The 21,228-nt window shown below is 33.9% G+C and overlaps 1 protein-coding gene across 1 annotated transcript; it reads right to left on the bottom strand.

Moving 5' to 3' along the window:
- Nucleotides 1-381: 381 nt before the first annotated feature.
- LOC116013100 (small subunit processome component 20 homolog) lies at nt 382-15,032 on the bottom strand. The gene is made up of 21 exons (XM_031252758.1): nt 14,861-15,032; nt 14,654-14,776; nt 14,268-14,425; nt 14,110-14,154; nt 13,245-13,323; nt 13,082-13,155; nt 12,408-12,514; nt 10,777-10,959; nt 8,895-8,948; nt 8,543-8,698; nt 8,275-8,456; nt 7,804-8,160; nt 7,455-7,580; nt 7,110-7,175; nt 5,186-7,008; nt 4,816-5,095; nt 3,901-4,131; nt 2,884-3,387; nt 2,424-2,586; nt 978-1,114; nt 382-772 (listed from the first exon to the last, which is right to left on the bottom strand). Exons 1-21 carry the CDS (start codon nt 14,927-14,929, stop codon nt 662-664), a joined length of 5,028 nt encoding a protein of 1,675 aa, XP_031108618.1. The 5' UTR covers nt 14,930-15,032; the 3' UTR covers nt 382-661.
- Nucleotides 15,033-21,228: the final 6,196 nt, after the last annotated feature.

The following is a 21,228-nucleotide window of genomic DNA, read 5'->3' as shown; positions in this document are numbered from 1 at the left end:
TGCTTTAATAGGTTGAGAAAGTAGTTACAAACAGTACTCTATTGTAATAGAGTCAGCAGTATTCAAAAAAAAAAACTAACATTTATATAGTTCTTAACTACTTCCAAATTAAATTGACAATTTTCACTTCAAAATCAACCACATTTATATTAGTTCTTAACTAACATTTATATAGTTCTTAACTATTACCGTATCTGTTAGCTGGCAATTAAAGTTGAGCTCTTCTATGAACTTGTTTTGAGTGTCATCAGTCTTCTTGGGAGCCTTACGAGTTTTCGTTCAATATTTGAAGATTCAATGAAGCACGAAGAGAACAAAGGAACAGCCGGACAAAAACTAAGTAAATAAACCATTTATATACCTAAATACTGGAAATCAATATAATGGTTAACACATGCATATCACAATTCATATTCATTCAAGAAGATTAGGGCAGAAACATAATGTAATGTATGCCCGCCCACTTAGATTGATGGATAGGATACTGAGGATATATGGATAGAAATAAAAATAAAATTTGATGGTGAGATTTATATAAAAGCATTAGTACGTATTGGAGTTGATATGGTGTGCTCCAATTTGTAGCTAGCAAACACCGCCGTAAATATATACAACAAAAATGGCGGCTAGACTCTAGTCTAGTCTGGTATAGTCTATTGCATCATCTCGTCATCTTCATTGACATTATTTTCCTCTTCTTATTAGCTTTATGCTTAGCTGCAATTCTTAACTTCCTCTTGGCATTTCGCATTGGATTTATAACAGCCATCAGTTTTTCTTCCTGTTTCCTTCTATCTCTCTTTGCTTTCAGCTTTTTCCTTATTTGGCTGTAAACTTGAACAAAACTCTGCATTCCCAACACATCTCTTATGCTTTCACAAACTTCCTGTGCTAATTGCTTCACATCATCTGAACAAGAGTNCTGCAATTCTTAACTTCCTCTTGGCATTTCGCATTGGATTTATAACAGCCATCAGTTTTTCTTCCTGTTTCCTTCTATCTCTCTTTGCTTTCAGCTTTTTCCTTATTTGGCTGTAAACTTGAACAAAACTCTGCATTCCCAACACATCTCTTATGCTTTCACAAACTTCCTGTGCTAATTGCTTCACATCATCTGAACAAGAGTATAATCAAGTGGAATTGCATCAGTATCACTATCACTATGTATAATATATTCAAGGGGAGAAACTCAAAACAATATTAGAAATATATATGATATTCATCAACCACTGAAAAACAATATTAGAAATATATATGATATTCATCAACCACTGAAAGGCAGGCCAGGCCAAGCCAGCAAATGAAAGTTAGTTTTGAAAGGCAGGCCAGGCCAAGCCAGCAAATGAAAGTTAGTTTCACTATCACTATGTATAATATATTCAAGGGGAATTGCATCAGTATCACTATCACTATGTATAATATATTCAAGGGGAGAAACTCAAAACAATATTAGAAATATATATGATATTCATCAACCACTGAAAGGCAGGCCAGGCCAAGCCAGCAAATGAAAGTTAGTTTTATGTTCTGCTCTAATAAAATTATAATCATTCAAGAATCAAGAATGCAAATGAAAGTTAGTTTTACATGTAGTTCAGTTCTGGAATTCTGAATCTTCAGAACATGAGCTGGAGGCCTGGCATAGCAAATTAATTAGCAACTGGTGGGAGAGATTAGAGGAGAGTCTAGTCTAGGGTAAGAAAATTGGGGCAAATCTTTCTGTGGACCATGGTCCATACAGCAGCTGTGTGCACCATGAATCGAAGGTACATTTTTAATATGTTTAAAGTACATTATTTGTGTATTGAATGTAAATTATTTGACAGTATACAAAATAATGTACTTTCAGTATTAAAATAATGTATTTTCAAATAATGTACTTTGTACTGTTTATTTATGGTTCACACAACTGTGTGGACCAAGGTCTATAGAATAATGATTCAAGAAGCAGTGGGGCTATGTTTGGGGAGGGGGTTTGTTGGGGCACATACACAATGTGATCCATTCAACAATGACGTATGTGACGGAGGGGATGGAGGATCTTTGATGGGTGAGAGCATAGTATTAAGTATTAACTGAAGACAGAAGTGGAGTAGAGGAAGGTACAAGTGTCAATTGATTTGAACCACCTAGGGGCTTTATAAATTATAATAGTAAGAATGAGATGCGTCAAAAATTTGTTTATCATAGTTTTGATGGGGGTATTTTTGTCACTAAAAATAAGGCCTGGTTCATTTATTCAGCGGAATCAAAACTCCTCCGAGAATGGACCATTCAACAGTCAAAAGGTTATTTATCATAGTTTTGAAGGGGGTTTTCAGCCTTCTCCAGAGGAAAAACATCCCGAACCCAATTTTGCTAGAAACCAAAACTTGAACAAGTATCCAACCACCCCCACAGAGAGTCAAGTATAGAAGATTCACCTGAAATTACTTTCCCAGCTTGTCCTTCACAAACTTTGTATAGAGGCAGCAGGATTTGATAAGCATAGCTCTGGCAGTCAACCTCATCTTCAGATGATAATGCACTCGATTGGTCAAGAAGTTTGATAGACATTGATTTGAAACAGTTGAAGACGATTCTTGTCTGCACATATTAAGATAAGTGTATGATCATTGATCGATGAGAAACTAATTAAAAAAAAAAAAAAAAAAAACAGATTAATTTGATCACTAAGATAGCAAAAGATGGTAAATGAAAAATAATTGGATGGGGATAAAGAAAAGAATAGTAATAAATCATTTTTAGACACTAATAAAACCACGAAAAGTAATGAAAGTTATTTTCCTGGACAAATAAAGAGAAAAGTCTATTGCTGCCTTAAAAGGCAGGCATTTTCAGTAGCAGAGTTGCGTAATTCTTAATGTTACATATTTTACCAACCTGCAGTGCCTCCATCTGAATAGGAATCTTCCCCATTCTCTTAAGCAGACAGGAGACAATCATAGAGCCCTGGTGCTTGGTTTGCTGTTCATTGCCCTGAGCACTGTAATAAGAGCTGAAAGCCGTAAAGATGCTTCTTCCCTTCTTTGGATCAAGCAAATTAAAAGCTTTCAGGAAGCGGCTTTGCTCCTCAGGGCCAAAGGCAGAATGACCACTACCATGTACTAGTAATGCCTGTATACCACAAATTGCAAACACAAGGTTTTGTGTGATTAGGGCCTCGTCAGCATCTTTGACCAGCTGTATGTTCAGTTGGCAAATGAGGGAAACAGCAATTTGGAACAGTCTACTTGGCTCCATTAAGAAGAATGACCACAACAGTGCCTGGTTTTCATTGCAAGCCTTGGTCACTCTGGCAAAGTACAAATCTATAAGGCGGACCGATATGCTGCGCACCCACATGTGTGGATATAAGAGGAAATCACAGATTGTTTCCCACAAATCCTATGATAGTTCAGGAAAAAAAAACAAAGTATTAAATTCAAAAGAGGAAAATGCACCAGGAGATTAAACAGTTAAAAAAGACAAGCATGATTCATATAGAGATTGAGTGGGTTGACAGCTGAGAGGAGCCTAATGAAGCCTTTAAAAAACATTAGAATAAATTTGCTAACACCCTCTAATAAAACCTAAAATAAAACCGAATGCTGGCAGCTAAGTTATTAGTTATTTCAGGTGTTGATTGACAAGTATATATATCGAAGAACAAATGGCATTCCACTCAATACATATGTGTAAACATGCATACAAACAAAGTTGTACACAATCGTGTGGCTTAAAAACATACAACAGAAAATTTGGAGTAATAAACTTTATTAGACCTTTTCATGTTTGTGAATAAGTACTATCTAAGGCAGTCATTCAATTTGAAACAAATAAGTAACTCATGATAAACCAGTCAAAAGTTAAGTTCACACCAGCATGTCCAACAGGTAAAAGGAAAGAGCAATTTGATACCTGAAGCTCCTCTGTGAAGCACAATGCAGTAAATTGATGATGAATCTTCTCTAATAAAACCAATGAATAGTATACTTCCTTCCAGAGGGGAACTACTTCATCAGATAAGCCCAGTTGTCTATTCGCAAGAGCAGCGCAAGCAGATTGCAAGATGTTTTTCGTAACAGATAAAACATCAGAAACATACTCCTGAAAACTGTTACCCATCACTTCCACCAATAATCCCAAAACCTGAAAAGCAAAATAATGAAGGCTTGCAATAAGTACATACCTATGGCATAAAGCCATAAAAGGAACCAAAAGGTGGAGACACCTCTATCACAAATCCGAGAGGGTTTCCTTTTTCTTTTGGGTCTTTTTTAATTGTGATAAAATTAAAACAACTCAACTGAAATCTCTCAATCACAGGAAATAGCAATATGCACCATCAATTGAAATGCAAAGCATATTACAGAACAGAACCAGGAGAAACAGCACACTAATGTGAGATTCAAAGAACTTAGTTCGACAATACATAATACTAAACTACCAATTGTCAGTTATCACAAGACAATAAGGTGCCACGAAACCAGGCCAAGTTCCATATTAAACAGCACATGTTTCCCATACATTAAATTTGTCATTGATGCTCTGATAGAGGGAAAAAAAAAGATGAGAATATTGCGCGACAGCAGTGAAAATGAATCTGATTTTCATATATAGATGAAACACGTGTTGAACTCCTCAGATACAACATTGAGAGCTTTATTGTTAATAAGTTATAATATAAAGACAACACAGCAAGGACATGGTGTAAACAATAATGGGAACTTTGATCAGAATACAAACACAACAAAAATATGCAATATCTATAGAACACTTATGCACAAAATGCCACAACAAAGTAACAGAAAGGGCAGGGCTACATGTCTTTACCTGTGCTGCAGAACTCCATAAATGCTGTTTCTCACCTCTATACCAAGAAAAACTATATTCAATAATAGACGTAAGTGACCCAAATTTCTTCATGTTCTCTGCAAGTAGCTTTATGGAAACACCAGCCATAGACCTGACTTTGTTATCTTGGTCATTAGCCAAGCATATTACCAAATGCATAAAAATAGTCTGAGACTGCTCTTGTATTCTGTCTGGAATTTTCACTATGATAGCACGAAGCATTTCAAGAACAGCTTCTCTACCAGTTGAATGTTCATATCTGTTAAGAATTAAGCTCACATTAAACAACCAATAGGTAGAGAGAAACATGCAAAACTTGAAAGTAGTAAGTGTAAGTCATGATTCTTGCCTCAGGTTTGCAAGTAAGGAATCAAGATGTTGCTGAAAGCGTTTCACCGAAATTGGATAGCAATCTAAGAACTGTAGAAAAATCTTACTGCACTTCCTGCGAATTGATTCAACTTGACTGGTCACCATCAATTCCGCAACACCCTTGACGACATCATAGATTTCAGGAGCTACCAACTTTTTCTTTATTATAGCTTTCAGAAGAGAGAGAGCCACAAATGAGGGATTTCTTTCAAGATCAACAAAAAATGGGAATTGGATAAGTGATTGAAGCTGTGCTTCAGAAAGTGTCATTTTGGTATTTTGCAGAAGCACTGTTAACAATTTAATACATGATTCCATCAACGGAGTACTGGCATTTACTGAACCTTGGGCAATATCCAACAGTGAATTCTTTATCCGGTTAGCTTCATTTTCAAGGGTTGGCAAAGGCAGCCTGACTATTGAATATAGGGATTTTAGCGCTGCAAATATGATATTTTCATATTTTGAACTCAAACAATCACCCAATAGCCTGACAAAAGGGTCTAACATTGATAACAACTTCTCATCCTCTTTGTCTAGCTCCATGTTCCTTAGGTAGTTCTGCAGTATCCGAACAGCAAATTCTGTAATCAGATAAGAATATCGCCGATCAACACTGATCAATCTATTTGAATTAGTGTTTTCAGCCCTCACTTCATCTTTATTTTGTTTGCCTTCATCTGAGATGAGTGTGTCTTCATGGCCAAAATGTTCATCCTTTAAGCCATCCTTGATGAGACCATATGCAAACACAAAGAGCTCTTTCTGATTCACAGATGGATTGCATTGTATACCAGAAGATATATGATTCAACATGTTCTCCAATTTTGTTTTCACTTTTGGAGTCAGCTGCTTCTGTAGATGCACAGTAACAGGCAAAAGAAGCTTTAAGGCATGGGTTTTGAATGTGATGTTTTGGGCAATCAACTTGAGGGTCTCATAGGACTTCTGCTTTTTAGTCTCCTTCATTTTTGAAGCAATCTTCTCTACCTCTTTCTCTTCTGACACATCGCCAAGTATATCACTTTCAGCAACAAAAAGAAGATCTTCTAGACAATAATCCAAATTTAGACTAGTGGGATTTTGAAGAAATTTTGTCAATATAAAATTCAATGTGTATCCCAGAACATGCAATTCAAAACCTCTTTTCAAAGTGCCTCGCAAGACTTTGATGATAAATTGCAAGTATTCCAATCCAAGCTCTTTTAAGCAAGCTGCCAAGGCAGATCTAGCTTCATCTCGGACACTTTCTAAACGATTCTTAAGGAAGTTAGAAATACGATGTATAATGCTTGGAAGTTGCAATTCCATGATGTCACCAGGAAGTAACTTCAGCACCTTGAGGGCAACTAAACTGATAGTTACATTGACATTTTCAGAATCAGACATCAAAAATTTCTGTACCTTAGGAAGCACGTCTTTCTTGAGACAAATCTGAATCTTAGACAGGTCACCATTGCTAATAAAGGTGCTTGACACTGCAGATATTTTTTTACTAATGTCTGGATCTGACATATGCTCCATAGAACCTTCAATTTCATGAACAAAATTGGCTTCTGAAAAATGGAATTGGTCTAGAATGGTGCAGATAAGCCGCATTAACACTTTTTGTTTGTCTTGTTTCAGAGTCATCTCACGGAAACATCTGACAAGTAATCCATAGTATGCATTCCAGTCCATCCATTTAGATATTGATGCAAGAGCTTCTATACATGCATTTCTAATATTTTCTCCCTTCCCATTTTGTACATCTAATAGCATATTGAAAAGGAGTGGCACAAAAACTCTATTCATAACACCCTGCAATAGTGTTTTATTGTGTAATATTAGAATCAAGGAGAGAAAATTAAATGTTTAAGCAAACTGAAAGCATTTAATTGAATAAAATGGGGGTGCAGTACCTCAGAGAAACTCCCAGAACCAACAACATTGCCAAATCGAGATAGAGCCCTTGCCCTTCTGTGCCTCTGCAGAAAAAAAAAATGACAACAAGAGATGGAGCTTAAACAAATCATATGATATGTTCTTCCAACCAAAAAATAAAAAACCAGAACAAAAACAATGATTTCATTTCTGATTATGAAAAACAGGGGAAAACATCAATATTCATACTGACATTTAAAAGATTAAACAATAATTGTTTTCCAATTTTTTTTAAATAATAAGAAAGATACTTATACCAGAGAGAGAGAGAGCACTTGTTACACATTACATGCAAAATCCAATCACAAACATATAGGTCCTACCTGTAAGTGAACAATGTTGTTAAAAAAATCCTGTTCTGGATCTTCACTGCAGAGAACAGTATATGTTTTGAATTCCACCATCTTGTGAAGCTTCAAAACCATTTCACGCAGTAGACCAATCCATAGCTGACAACCAGCACAAAAATATTAGAAACAACCATTACTCCTGATAATAGGGACACCCACTTAACTAGCAGGTATTAAATATTACTCCCTTAAAAGTAAGCATCAAGTTCTAACCACTGCAAGTACTCATGAATAAGAAATAAGATGCACAATGGGGAGAAAAAAAAAACAACAAAAAGAAATGAAAGACTTAAAGTTATAGCTAAAACTATAAAACAAATACCTTTTGAGCTGCGCCTTCTTTGTTCATTGCATTTCCCATGTGCTTTAAGAGAAAGTTGTTTATTATGTACATAACCCAGGATCCAGAACACCCTTGTTCAGGTTTCATTTCTTGTTCAAGAATTTGACCAGAATATTCAACAAATGATGACAACAATCTAAATGCACTCTGCCTGAGAATCAAATCTTCAGATGACATGTCACGTATAGAATTTGACAAAATAATTAATGCATGTTCTTCTTCAGCATTGTGGAAGAAAACTACATTCAACTTTCCATAAGCAGAAATAATAGTATCATAATCAAGATCACCCATCTCTGAAGCAGAGGTTGCATTCAGTTCACGAAGACGTTTTGCCTGCATGAGGTGATTAAAGGGGGTTAGGTACACCAAAGAATTAACATCCTCAGGTGGGTCAAAGAACAAGTACTCAAAATAACACCAATAGGAAATTCCAAGGCGGAAATGTACCAAATTAAGTAATGATGAATCATTTCTGGCAAGAGCATCAAGAACATCACAAACAGAACCCCGGACATCAAGATCACCAGAAATGAGAAGTGGAGAAATCGATTTGAAAATCTTTTTAATGCTTTCATCCCCTAAAGGTCTTGCTATATTCTTGATGATCTGCAGTGTGTCCACACAAATATCTGCAACAGAAATATGCAAATAATAAGAGCAAATACAAAAAAAATAACATCAAAACTGAAATACTTGAACTCAGTGAGACTCTCACCACAAGCATGAGATTTCTTTGATAAAAGTGGAAGCAAAACATCAACAAATCTCCTTGCTGCTAAAGGTTCCTCTACATAAACGGATAACAGCTTAAAAACATTCAGCTCATTCTCTCCAGGATATTTGGCGAGTTTCCTGGTACAGTAAGGAGTTAGTTAAACAAAGTTTAAACAAATGGAACACATCAAGGTACTTGCATCCTCTAGGTAATCATGATTCTACTGTTCGTTTTCCTCCTTTTCCAAGAATGGGATGAGGAAAATTCAAATTTTTATAATAAAAAGGGTATACCAAATTGATATATCCTGTCAGTGTTATATCATGGTTACCTGTATGCGTGCATTACATACACAAACATGTTTGGGGGAAAGCACCAATGATAACTTCAAGAACGGTTTCTGGACCTGCAAAAATGAAGTAGAGTAGGTAATGCACTAAAGAAAAGTCAGAACCAGAAATAAAAATAGCTGAGAGAAATCATAGAATTACTTGCTGACAGTGAACCTATCATGTTTATTATATATTCAAATTCTTCATTGTTTGCTTAGTTTCTTAATCTTTATATATATATATATATATATATATAAAATTTTAAAATTGGCATTTTGTATTCAATAGAACTTCTAATATAGTTTCAGTGGGGTATTAATACTCATAGGTCACCCAAGATAGGCCCAAAGTTTATGAGGCAATATTGGCCAGGTCAGCCCAATCCAAAAGTCCAAGCCATGCATGAAGAACAGGTAGAAATTGCAACAAGAGAACTGGTTTCACACTACCACTGCCGCAAGACATTGCCACCCCTCATAACCAATGAGAACAACCCAACCAAGGCTAGTGATCATCATTCAATCAAGTCAAGAATATTCATATGATTGTCTCTAAGGTTCAGTATATATAAAGCCCTGATCCCAGTTTTTAAGGGCAACTATAATTCCAAGATAATAAAATCCTTCAACCTTTTCTCTTAGAGTCAAGTCCTCATCAACTAATCAACCAAACACTAGAACAAGCCATTGTCATCATACTTAATTCCAACAGTTTTAGAATATGTAATACTTGTTAATTCAAGATTAAATAATCTACCATACAAATAATTGACAGTTTTAGAACAAGTGAAAGTGTGAAACAATTAAATATCTTGGACCAATTCAAAACTTAGTTAAAATTTTCAGACATAAAATTTACTCAAACCAAAATAAAAGTCTATTAATATCTATTTGTGCAAGAAACCTTTTTTGTTAACAGGGATATGTCCATTGTAATTAGGAGAGCCTTAATAATTTTTATTAAAAGTTCATTGTTGTAGGCCAGATCTTTTATTATTGAGGATGTATTGGTCTATGTATTCATAAGAAGCATGCAGAGCACTAGTTGAAATGTTTTTAGTAAGGTTATTAGTCCCAATAGTTTCTTTGAGCCTCTTGCAAGCCATTTATTAAGTAGTTTCCTAAGCTGAGTCAAATACACAATCAGTATCAAATTGACACAATAATACTATAAAAATAATAATAGAGGTTTCTCTTTTCCAGACTTGAAGATTATGATAATTACATTTCCGCTTAGAGTTTTTTCTCCAGCTGTGATTAAGGGTGTTTGATTTCTTCCTTCCACTTCCCTTAGGTTGCTACTATACTAAGCTGCTCCACTGATCCTAGCTACTGTTTGTGAGTTATGGTAACAGTTTTATAGAAGTCACCATACCAACCACACAGCCCCTAAACAGCTATCTTTAGTTGGTTTTCAAGCTAAGTTTACCCCAAGTAAAAGGATGAGAGGCTTTTTGTACCTTGACCCATCAGAGGCAATTCAGTTCTATACATTGTTGTTCCCCAACAAACCATATCTAGAACCCTTCCGTAACCATATATATCATGTTATAAAGCACCATGACCCCAAAATCTAATAAACAATCACGGGGTTAATTTAGTATGGGTCATACAGATCATCAACTCAACCCATATGGATGAATATGCAGAACTGATTCTACAGCTTAAACAAAGTGAAAGAGTCCTTTGCAGCTCATTTCATTTCAAGAACAAAGTTTGGAGGATGCAAATATGCAACAATGGTACTAATTACAAAAAGGTAATAAGATTAATACCTAACCAGTATATACACAGCTGTTTTATGTTACATTTTCTCTGAAACACACTCCTAAAGCAGACAACAGAGAATGCAGTGTATGCTGAGAAACAATGTTAGTTAAATACAAGGTATAGAAGAACTCACCTCCATTAAAATGATCGCCGATGCTATATAGGGAGTTATCAAGCAGAAGGCGCAATACTTGATCTGCCCTTGAATGAAACCTTGATGATGTTCCCCTCATGGCATACCACAGTAAGGAACTGATTCCAGACTTTCTTGTCAATGATGGTTTCTTCACAACTTCAATCATTAAGTTTTGAATTCCCGGTAATTTGCAGTAACAAATTCCATTATATACAAAGAATAGTGCAATGTGTGTTGAGAAATAAGAGAGGGTGGAGGAAGATATAAACAGGCTTAAAAATGGAAGCATATGCCATCATCATATTAGTGGACATAAGCATAGAAGAGGAACATAAACAAACAGTAGGTCAAGAGACCTCAAAACATTGAAAACACATCTGAGTAGGGAATGCAATCCACAGCATTGTCAGGGAATAAAACATTACCATCTCTAACAGAGACGAGACATCTTACTCTGCCCTGTTACCACAATGGCTCTTGATCAAAAAAATTATTTAAAACGGAATAGAATCCAGAGTCAAACAAAAGCCCAATAAGATTTTTTTTTTTAAATCAATCTTCAACAAACCAAAGCCACAAAACCTGTGTCACTTACATCCAGACAACCTAGCACAGTTATCATAACAAATTGAGGTGCAAATTTTACCAGGAAGAGTGCAACATTAAAAGGCCTAATACCACAGTTATCATATTTTTAGAAATTCTTACTCTCATAACCTCTAAGGCTGCAGTGTTGCAATAATCTACACAGGAGAAAGATCAAAACATTGTTGCATACATAAAAGTACTTCCTACAGGAGTACCCATCCTTTTTTTCTTTTTTGACATTGAATTAATCAATTAAGCATTTCTCAAGTCAGTTCTACATTGACACACACAAAATTTGTGAGAACATCACTTCTCAAGTCTGAGGCACATAAATTTCGCAGTTTATAGTCTGAACAAAAATAGACTCTAAGAATATAGAATACAGCAAGGTTATGTTCAAGACTCTAAACAGCCAAAGCAATTCATACATCAACACATAGGGCTAAAGAGTTGTGCAAGTTCCCACTTCATCTTCTTCAACATTATCTCAGTACAACATTTAAACATTGTTGTATTCACCAGATTTTTCTTCCCACAACATCAAGGCTTCAGTTCAAACAATTTGAAAATTTTCACATCAAAATGTTGCCATGGTTGTTTCCTCTTGAAAGTCTAATGTAGTTTTATAAGCATTCTTGTTCTCATATAAAGTAGCATATTTTGAAAGAAAGTTGTCTCCCCAGAATAAGACAATAATACCATTAGAGATCAAAAGCATAGCAAGGAAAGCCAGCCAAAAAAAAAAAGTAATAGTACAGCAAGAGCAATTTGCTACAATGCAACATCTATTACAGGAAAAAAAAAAAAAAAAAAGAGTATATTCACCAAGGTGCAAAACTGAAACATTTAGATTCATGCAAAACCGAGCCATTAGATGCATGTTGAGTTTAGAACACAACATTCTATGGAATCATACACCACTTTCTACATGTGTCATCAGAAAGAACTATTACAGCAAGAGCAGTCTGCTATATACATCTATTCCAGAAAAACTATATTGACCTAAGTGCAAAACTGAAACACAAAATTACAGTCCTTACCTTTTTTAAGTTGCTTGACAGATGCGTTCCTCAATAAGAATGATACTGACTCCGCCATGAATTCTTGCACATAGTCTTTGGGGAAGTACCTCAATTTTACAGTAACCCTAGAAGAGATTCAAGAGAAATCAACAATTGCACATTTGCACATTATGCAAGTAAAGCAAAGTAAAATACATGAAACTAAACTTCACATAGCCATTAGCATGGAGAACAACCTCAGCTACTAGGAAGTTATGCAAACATGTGCACACTACCATGTACCAAGAAGCAATACCCTTGACGCATCATTTTTACCAAATTTAAGGGATTCAGTCTCAGGGGAGACAATAAAAGTACTATTTATAGCTCAGCAGATGGCAACGGAAACAACAAAATTTTACATTGTTAGTTGAGAACTTCTAGAAAGCAGAATGATGATCTAGAAGTCTAGAACAAATTTCTTTCTGATGCTTTAACTATCAGTTTCAAAGACCCCAGGACATATAATTGTCCCTATAACTTCACAGATACATATTGCAAAAGGGAGTAAAAAAATAAGTATTATAAACTTTAAAGGGAAGACTCTTTGAATTCTTGATAGTACAAATTTTTTTGAAAAGATGAACAGAAATCTCAAGAAAGCCAGAAGAAGCATTATGCATTTAAAGAGGAAACAGCAAACTATAGCTTACTTTAGAACATAAACTACGTCTTTGGTAAGGTATTTCTGTAGGTACATCATAATGTATGACCATGATGTAAAAATCTGCAAAATTTAGATCAAGGTGGATAATGTCAGTTTGAGTGAGAAACTTCAGAACGAATTGGAATTTCTCAACAAAAGGATCCCATGACCTGCTCAATTATTTCTGGTTCTCTATCAGCACCATTTTTTAGAAGAACCACCAAAGAATCAGCAACTCTCTGAAGAAAGCTGGCAATAACAGTAAATGAGAAAATGTTAAATAAAAAAACAAGGATACTATTAGGTGTCTAATGTGGCAATATTTGTTCAAACAAAAGAATATTATAAACTTAAATGCTAGAAATAAGGATTTATAGCTAAAGCCATCTGGTTAATAGCTGCCTGGAAGTTCATATTACCAACAGATATAATCCAAAACAAAAAAGAAAGGAGAACAAGAGAAATCAAGGAGCCAAAGAAAGCAAAAAGTTGACTGATAGCAGTGGTATCCATTACTATGAAGTACAATAACCAATAAAAATAAGATGGTAGAAAAAATAACGAGTCAACCTTAAAGGAATGCCACAAGATAAGAATCTCCTAATTCCTAAAAGTGCATAAGCAACTGAAAGGCAAAATTAAAGGCATACCCAATTCTCAAATCCTCTTAAAGGTCATTAATAACCGTGTAGAGGTGTTTTGTGAAATGCAGTCTATGCTATCATTGTCTATTTTTTAGCTGTGATGCTTGGATATTTAAAGGAAGGAGCTGATGCATATTCCTTGTGATAGAGTAGTTATTTACTTATTTGGCCAAGCAGCTCATCATACAATTCTCATTTCTCAAGTTCAAAATAATTTGTGGATTTAATAGAGTTATAAAGTTAATAAGTTATTTTCTTCGCATTTAGTTTCTGATTAAGTCTTCAGCAATTTATTATTCATGATTTATTTCTTTCATAATTGACAGAATGTTCCTTTAGCAACAAATAAAAATGACCAACATATAAAATTCGAGTAAGATTTTAAACTTACGGTACAAAGTCATCCACCAGATCTCTAGATAATGCTGCAATCAACCTACAGGAAATATATAATATAATTAATAAATGGTAAGATGAAATTTCAAACTTGCTATTACACCCAAAAAGAACTATAAAGCTCCCAACAAATTTTCCACAATGCAAAGATACCTTAAAATGGGCTCAAGAGATAGTCTTCCCTTCATGTTCAATCTAGATAGAAGTTCTAAGAGTATCAATTCCTTCTGAAGAACAATTTGAGGTAGAGTTTGTACCAAGGGCAACATTTCTTCATAAAACGAGATAAAATCCTCAGCTGTATTTAATTCCTGTTAATTTTTCAAGAGAGAATGGTGAAAGTTTCACAAAAAGAGCAGCATAATATACTTGAATGACAGCAATATAGAACTCAATGCACTGGCCAATTTCCTCATCAAATTTTATGAAATTATTAATCAGAAACTCTAACAAGAAGACCTAAGCGTCAAAGGATGCCCTAGAATTTTAAATTTTAAATATAGAGTTGCAATACTTAGTACATATAAAAGCTCACATACTCTGTATTGCATAAGACAGTCACGAAAAAATGAGGACCCTTCTGAAGGCTCAGTTTTCAGAGGATCAAGACTCCGATATACATCAATGTCAATGTCCTGAATTCGCTGCGAAAAATTCTTGAACTGCAATGTAAAACGATTGAAGCCAATTAGCTTCAGTCCCAACTTAAACAATTAAACACACAGAATACACACTAAAATCCTTACAACAAAGCGGCGGCGGCCGGAGCACTTGTTGAGAGACTTAACGGCCATAGCATCGGAAGTTGTCGCCATGGTGAGAGGAGAAGGGCTGCTAAGTTAGAGACAATTTTAGGTGTTTTTCACTTCTAATTCGTCGTTGCTGCGGTGTTAGTTTTTTGGTGACGATGGTGGGAAGACGGCGACGAGCGAATGCCTCAAATATTGCAACTTATATTTAGAACTAGTTTTTCAGATGCGCGCGGCAGAAAAAATAAGTGCCCACTAATAATATTTTATATTAAAATTTTAAATTTATTTAGATTTTAGATATTTATAACGGTAGGAGTATGTTTGTCTAATATATTGTAAAGTACAATTTCTATAGCATAATGTACAAAAAAAGCTTAATGGAAAAACAGATATATATTAATACAATTTCTAATAAAATATATTTTTTTCTAGTTTCAAAAAAAATATTTTTTTCTAATTTTTTATTCGTTAATACAATTTTAGATTAAAATTACTAATCCTAATATAATTGTACATATAATTTCTTGCAACGTAATCTATCTATACTTCTATCTATCTATTCTATCTATACTATTAATAAAAACAAAATCATCAATTTTAAATTCCCGCCCAAAACACTCCTATACTATTAAGGTTTACGTAATATTGTAAAATATGATAATACAATTCCTATTTATAATAGAATTGTAAATTAAAATGTGGTAATAGAATTCCTAATAAAATATATTCTTTTTTAACTTTTCTATTCGTAATACAATTTTAAATTAAAATTACTAATTTTAATAATACAGTACATATGCTTCTGTGCAACGTAATCTATAATATATCTACTATACTAATAAGAGCCAAAGAGAGTTAGGCCTAAAATGAGTAGAAAAATGGGCAGTCAAATTATTTAATCAAATTGATGGTTCAGATGAATTATTTAATCAAATTGATGGTTAAGATAATTCGGATTAATATTATTAATAGAGATTACCTAATTTAACCTTATTTTTATGATTATCCGTTAAGTTTTCCGTTAAATATTCTCTTCTCCGTTAACATTCCGTTAACTTTTAACTTACCCATTAATTTCTATAAGAAATGTCTTAGGTTCGAACCTCATCTCAATCAAATTTGACATAATTAAGTTTCTCACTCTATTTTACTCTTATTAAATTAAATAAATTAGTAGCTACAACAAAAAAATGATACATACATATGTATTTCTTTAATTTAGAATTGTGTGTCTACAATACCTTTATTTGAAAAAATTATTCATTATCAAAAAATTAAATTAAATAAGAGAAATAATTTCATTAGTTATATTGTCTTTATTTTCTCTCATGCAAAGATTCTTTACATTCAAATTTATCAATTGATATTATTACATTGTCCATTATATTATTTTTACAATATCTTGTAATTAAATATCAACGTTATAGTACAAAATAATGTTATATATTTATTTACCAAGTATTTTATTAGTACTATGAAAAAAAATTAAAATAATTTGAAGCTAATTATATTAATTACTTAGGGATTGGTTGACAAAGAGAGTACTCAAATAATAACCCAACAAATTGAAGCGGAATCACTCTATTTTACTCTTATTGAATTAAATAAATTAGTAGTTACACTAAAAAATGATACATATGTATTTCTTTAACCATGAAAAAATAAAAAAGAATAGTTTGAAACCAATCATATTAACTACTTGGGAGATTTGTTGACAATGAAAGTACTCAAATAACTCATTACCTAGCAAATTGAAGCGAGAAACTACCTTTTAATATCTTTGGAATACATAATATTTTAAATTTTCAAATTTTTATTAATTTATTTAATTTTTTTTCTTAAACTAGAGATTTCTTTATCCACAATAACTCATTATTCAACAATAATGGTTGAACCAAATGAACCCCAAGCAGAGCACCTAAAGGAAAGTTCATAACTCCTATAGGCTATATCATAATCTTATTGAATGACGTTGTCATCTATGCTACCAACAATAACCGAATTGCAAATAACACACTACCAACAAAAAGGAAGAGAACAAGTAGTAAAGATGAAGACAATGACAATGTTACTCAAAAGAGAATTAAGAACACTTAGAAAAATTCAAATTAAAAGTAGTATTTATTTAGACTATCATTTTTAGACCAAATATTTAGACTATCGATTTAACAAGGTTGCAAACATTTATTTTAGTAATAATTATAATGAATTTTCTATATTATCTTGGATTCATTTACTTTGAGTTAGATATTTAAATAAAAAAAATTGACATTCAATTACCCATGTATAAACTTCTCCTATATAATCTTGCATTGATATACTTTCAAATATTTATTTAAATATAAACATTGGGCACTAACCCATTCGCGCAATGCGCGTATAAAACTAGTACTATTAATAAAAACAAAATTCTCTATATTAACTTCCCGTCCAAAATACTCGTACAGTATTAAGGTTTACCTAATATTGTAAAATATGGTAATACAAATCATATTCGTACTACGATTGTACATTAAAATATGTTAATACAATTTCTAATACAATATATTCATTTCTACTTTTTTATTCGTAATACAATTTTAAATTAAAATTACTAATCGTAATATAACTGTATATATACTTCCCTGCAATGTAATCTATCTATATATTATTAATAAAAAACAAATCCTCTATTTTAACTTTCTGCCCAAAATAGTCCTATATTATTAAGATTTGTGTAATATTGTAAAAGAGTAAATACCATTTAAGGTCCCTCGAGTTTAGTGGTTTCGCCATCAATAGTCCCTAACTTCCGTAATTACTATCCGTGATCCTCCGAGTTGCGAAAGTAACATGCTACCATCCTTCCGTTAGTAGCGACCATATAAGGCATCAAAATCAGGGATATTTTGGACTTTTTCCATAAAGCCTTCAATAAGTAATTGAGATAATTATTGAAATAAGAAATTCCAAATTCATTCCCTAACTACGAACCCTAACTACGAGCACTAACATCGAACCCATACAATTCGCACATTATCTAGGTATCAAAATGGATGGGTCTTGTTACACATGAAGTAGGCATCCACTCCCGTTGAAGGCTAGACGAACAAGCGATTTTAACTATGGGTTCTACACAAGGCGGGCAGTCGACATGTATTTGAACTACAAACTAGCGATTTTAAATTTTAATTTACAAATGATGCGTTTGTGTATAAAGAAAAGGCATTTGTGTGTTCTTATGCTGATGTTGTTGTCCAACTTGTTGACAATGCTTTTGCTAATCTTAGTGTTAATTGTAAGCAAATTTGTTATCTTAATAACGTACATAACTAGAATAATACACAAGCATCGTTGCTCTAACTAAATAGGTTGTTTGATAATGCTCAGTCGTTTTTAGAAATAGCTATTCGTGCACCAGCATTTAGTCCAGCTAATCTCAGTGTTTTTTTTTTGAGTACTACTGACTCTGTTACAATGTAATCTCAGTGTTAACTGTAAGCAAATTTGTTATCTTAATAGTGTACTAACTATTTTATTAAAATAAAATGCAATTTGCAATTTTCTTCCCTTAGGTATAAATAATTGGAGCGGCTGGTAGTGAAGTATTGTACGGTAGATTTATGGTTTGCTCTCCAACACTACAAAAAACGCGGAAATAACGACGGATTCATTTCGTTGCTAATTTAACAACGGAATAGCGACGGTTTAGTGGCAGATTTACTTATTTTCAAAAAATTGAAAGTTAGCGACGAATTTGTGACAGATTAGCGACGGTAAGTAACGACGGAAAACGTTTGTATCCGTAGCTAATTTTAGCGGTAAATTTTCATGCATAAAATTGAGACGGATTGGCGACAGATTTTTGGCAGGCTGATTAAATAATGTTATTTGCTACGGAATAGCGACGGATAAATAGAAAACGTTTTCCCCTTCACTATTTACACTTCCTATTCCACTTTTAATTTACTGGAAGCTATTTACTGGGATTATCAAATCGTCTTCGTAGTAGTCTAGCGACGGAAATGTTGTGGGTTTAGTGACAGAATATACATCGCTATACTTAGCGACGGAAATTTCCATCGCGGCTCCGTCGCAAAAATCAACGTCGAAATCGTCGTTTGAATCAATATAACGACGGATTATTTTATCGTAGCGACGGAAATATATTGCGTCGCTAAATTCTAGCGACGGACGATTTTCGTCGCTAAATGGATAAATCTATACTATTACTAAAAACAAGTACTACTTCAATTTTTCACTTGTGTATTACGTATGCCCCAAATTTGAATCGTACGCTCTCACTTGTGTATTTCGTATGCCTTGACGCTCCCATATTTGAATCGTTGTCACTGTGTGAGCTAGGCTACACTTTATAGACTTTTTGGGATTTATTAATGACAATGGAATTTGATCCTAGGACTTGTAATAGTGAGATTAAGCTCTTAACCACTTCACCTGTACGGATTTATTGGTTAATGAAATATACTTCTTGATGTAATCCTTTTCGTGATCCTCAAGTAGATTGCAATACCATCATCTTCTCTAATTTATATCATTGTTATTCCTTCCTTCATGCTTCAAAATATTCTCCAATTCTTTTGTGACTTTGTCATCTCCCAAAATATTTTCTTCCAAAGTGATGATGCATTTTTCAAAATTATTCCTTCTTTGATGATACTTAATTTTTCTTTGATCTTTGACTCACTTAGACACTAGAAAAATAAAACTTGGGGATATAATATTTTTCAATACATTTTGGCATATCAAAATCTATTACAATTTATTCCAATTTCTCCCCTTTTGATAATGCCAAAACTTATACTCAATCAAATTGTTTTAAGTCTTTTTGAAAAATATTTTTATTCACTTTTATTTTCGACAAAGCCATGATGAGTTTGAAAAAATAATGTTCTAGACTCAATTGAATTATTTTTAGGTAAGTTTCCTATACGCATTTGAGATTAAGAACTTTTGTCAAATTTATTTTTAAAACATGCGTTTGACATACTTGCAAAAAAAAAAAAAATTCATCTAGTAATAAAAACTTATACAAAAAATAAGTCAAGATCATAAGGAAATATATATGAATATTTCGAAGTCCAAGATAGGTAACAAAAGGAATAATTCAAACTGCATGAAAATATTACACAAAGTCATCAGATTAAATCAGGTTGATCATATTACCTCTTTGCTCTTTTCTTTTCCCTTTCAAGCTTTAGCATTCTGACAGGATTGTGAGTATGTGGTGAGGTGGTGTGAAGGTGATAAAACGAAGAGTCTTGAACTCCCTGAGTGTCGTGTCTCTCGTGGATGGCAAATTGAAGAATGTGGGTTTCCTATCTTGTATTGTTTAGATAACACAAAGGATGAAAATATAGAGATTGATAAAGTAAGGTAGTGAGAGGGCAAAGGTTGGATAGATTTAAGAAGTAAATGTGTATAAAAGGCGGAAGGGGGCTAGAATGTCGTGGAGATTGGTTCAATGCGTACGGGAGAGATTTGACTTCCATTGAGATATGATTGAAGGAGCTTGAAACATTGTCCTGAGTAGCGTCACACTCAAGCTCCCAATCCTCAGTCGGTTGGGAAATTTTGTCAAACACTTTGTCTACAAGTTCCCTCCGGATCTCATCTTCTCAGATTGAGAGCGGGAGATGTGGGTAGTGGGCTCCATCCCCTTGCGATATCTCGCCAAAGGGATGATCCTATACTCTTGAAGAGATCGGGGCCCTCGATCTAACAAGTTCAACCAAAACATACACACAAGTTCAACAATCCCAAAGAAATCAAACTCATTCATCAATCTTAGATCATGAACACAAAATCTCCATCCTTCCTAGCCCCTATCCTAAGGATTAGCCCATCATAGGCTTCAATAACATCATTTCATTAAAATGGAAAAGCATATTTACACGATCAAGGTAAAAAACAAATATCTTTAGGAAAAAGGAAAAAGCAAGAGAGAGTTCCAAAGAGAAATCAAGTGACAATGAAAGAGTTTACCCAAGAGGATTCCAAGGCTATGGAGATCCAAGTTCTCTTCTCCAAGGAGCTCTTCCTTCTCTCCCTAATCCTATCTAACCCTAATCTAAAAGTGAGAAGTGAAAAATTGACAAAAGACCCCTCCTCCTAGCTGAAATGTCCCTTAAATACTGAAATATCGCGCAGGGTTCTAGTGCCCGTCCACGCTAGTCCACACGCATGTGGGCAGGCGTGGAAGCTTACTGGAATAATTCCACGCCAGCTCACACGCGTGGTGATGCTTGTGGACGAGAATTTCTCCGTTTTCGTCTCCTTTGTTGTTTCCGGCTTGGTCTTTGCGTGTCCCTGTGTGGATTGGTTCTTCTCTTCATTGTTTACGCTTTCCTTGGTTGATTTCA

Source organism: Ipomoea triloba, chromosome 3 (genome assembly GCF_003576645.1).
Source record: "Ipomoea triloba cultivar NCNSP0323 chromosome 3, ASM357664v1".
In the NCBI taxonomy this organism is placed as follows: Eukaryota; Viridiplantae; Streptophyta; class Magnoliopsida; order Solanales; family Convolvulaceae; genus Ipomoea; species Ipomoea triloba.
The sequence above is the reverse complement of the archived record's forward strand: the minus strand, read 5'-3'. Positions and strand labels throughout refer to the sequence as shown.

Excerpts from the sequence above, each read along its gene's own strand:
- LOC116013100 (XM_031252758.1), bottom strand. The coding sequence starts at position 14,929 with ATGGCGACAACTTCCGATGCTATGGCCGTTAAGTCTCTCAACAAGTGC. Across the intron at positions 8,949-10,776 it reads CGGCGATCATTTTAATGGAG|GTCCAGAAACCGTTCTTGAA; the intron begins GTGAGTTCTTCT and ends TCATTTTTGCAG. Across the intron at positions 7,176-7,454 it reads ACAACATTGTTCACTTACAG|AGGCACAGAAGGGCAAGGGC; the intron begins GTAGGACCTATA and ends TTTTTTCTGCAG.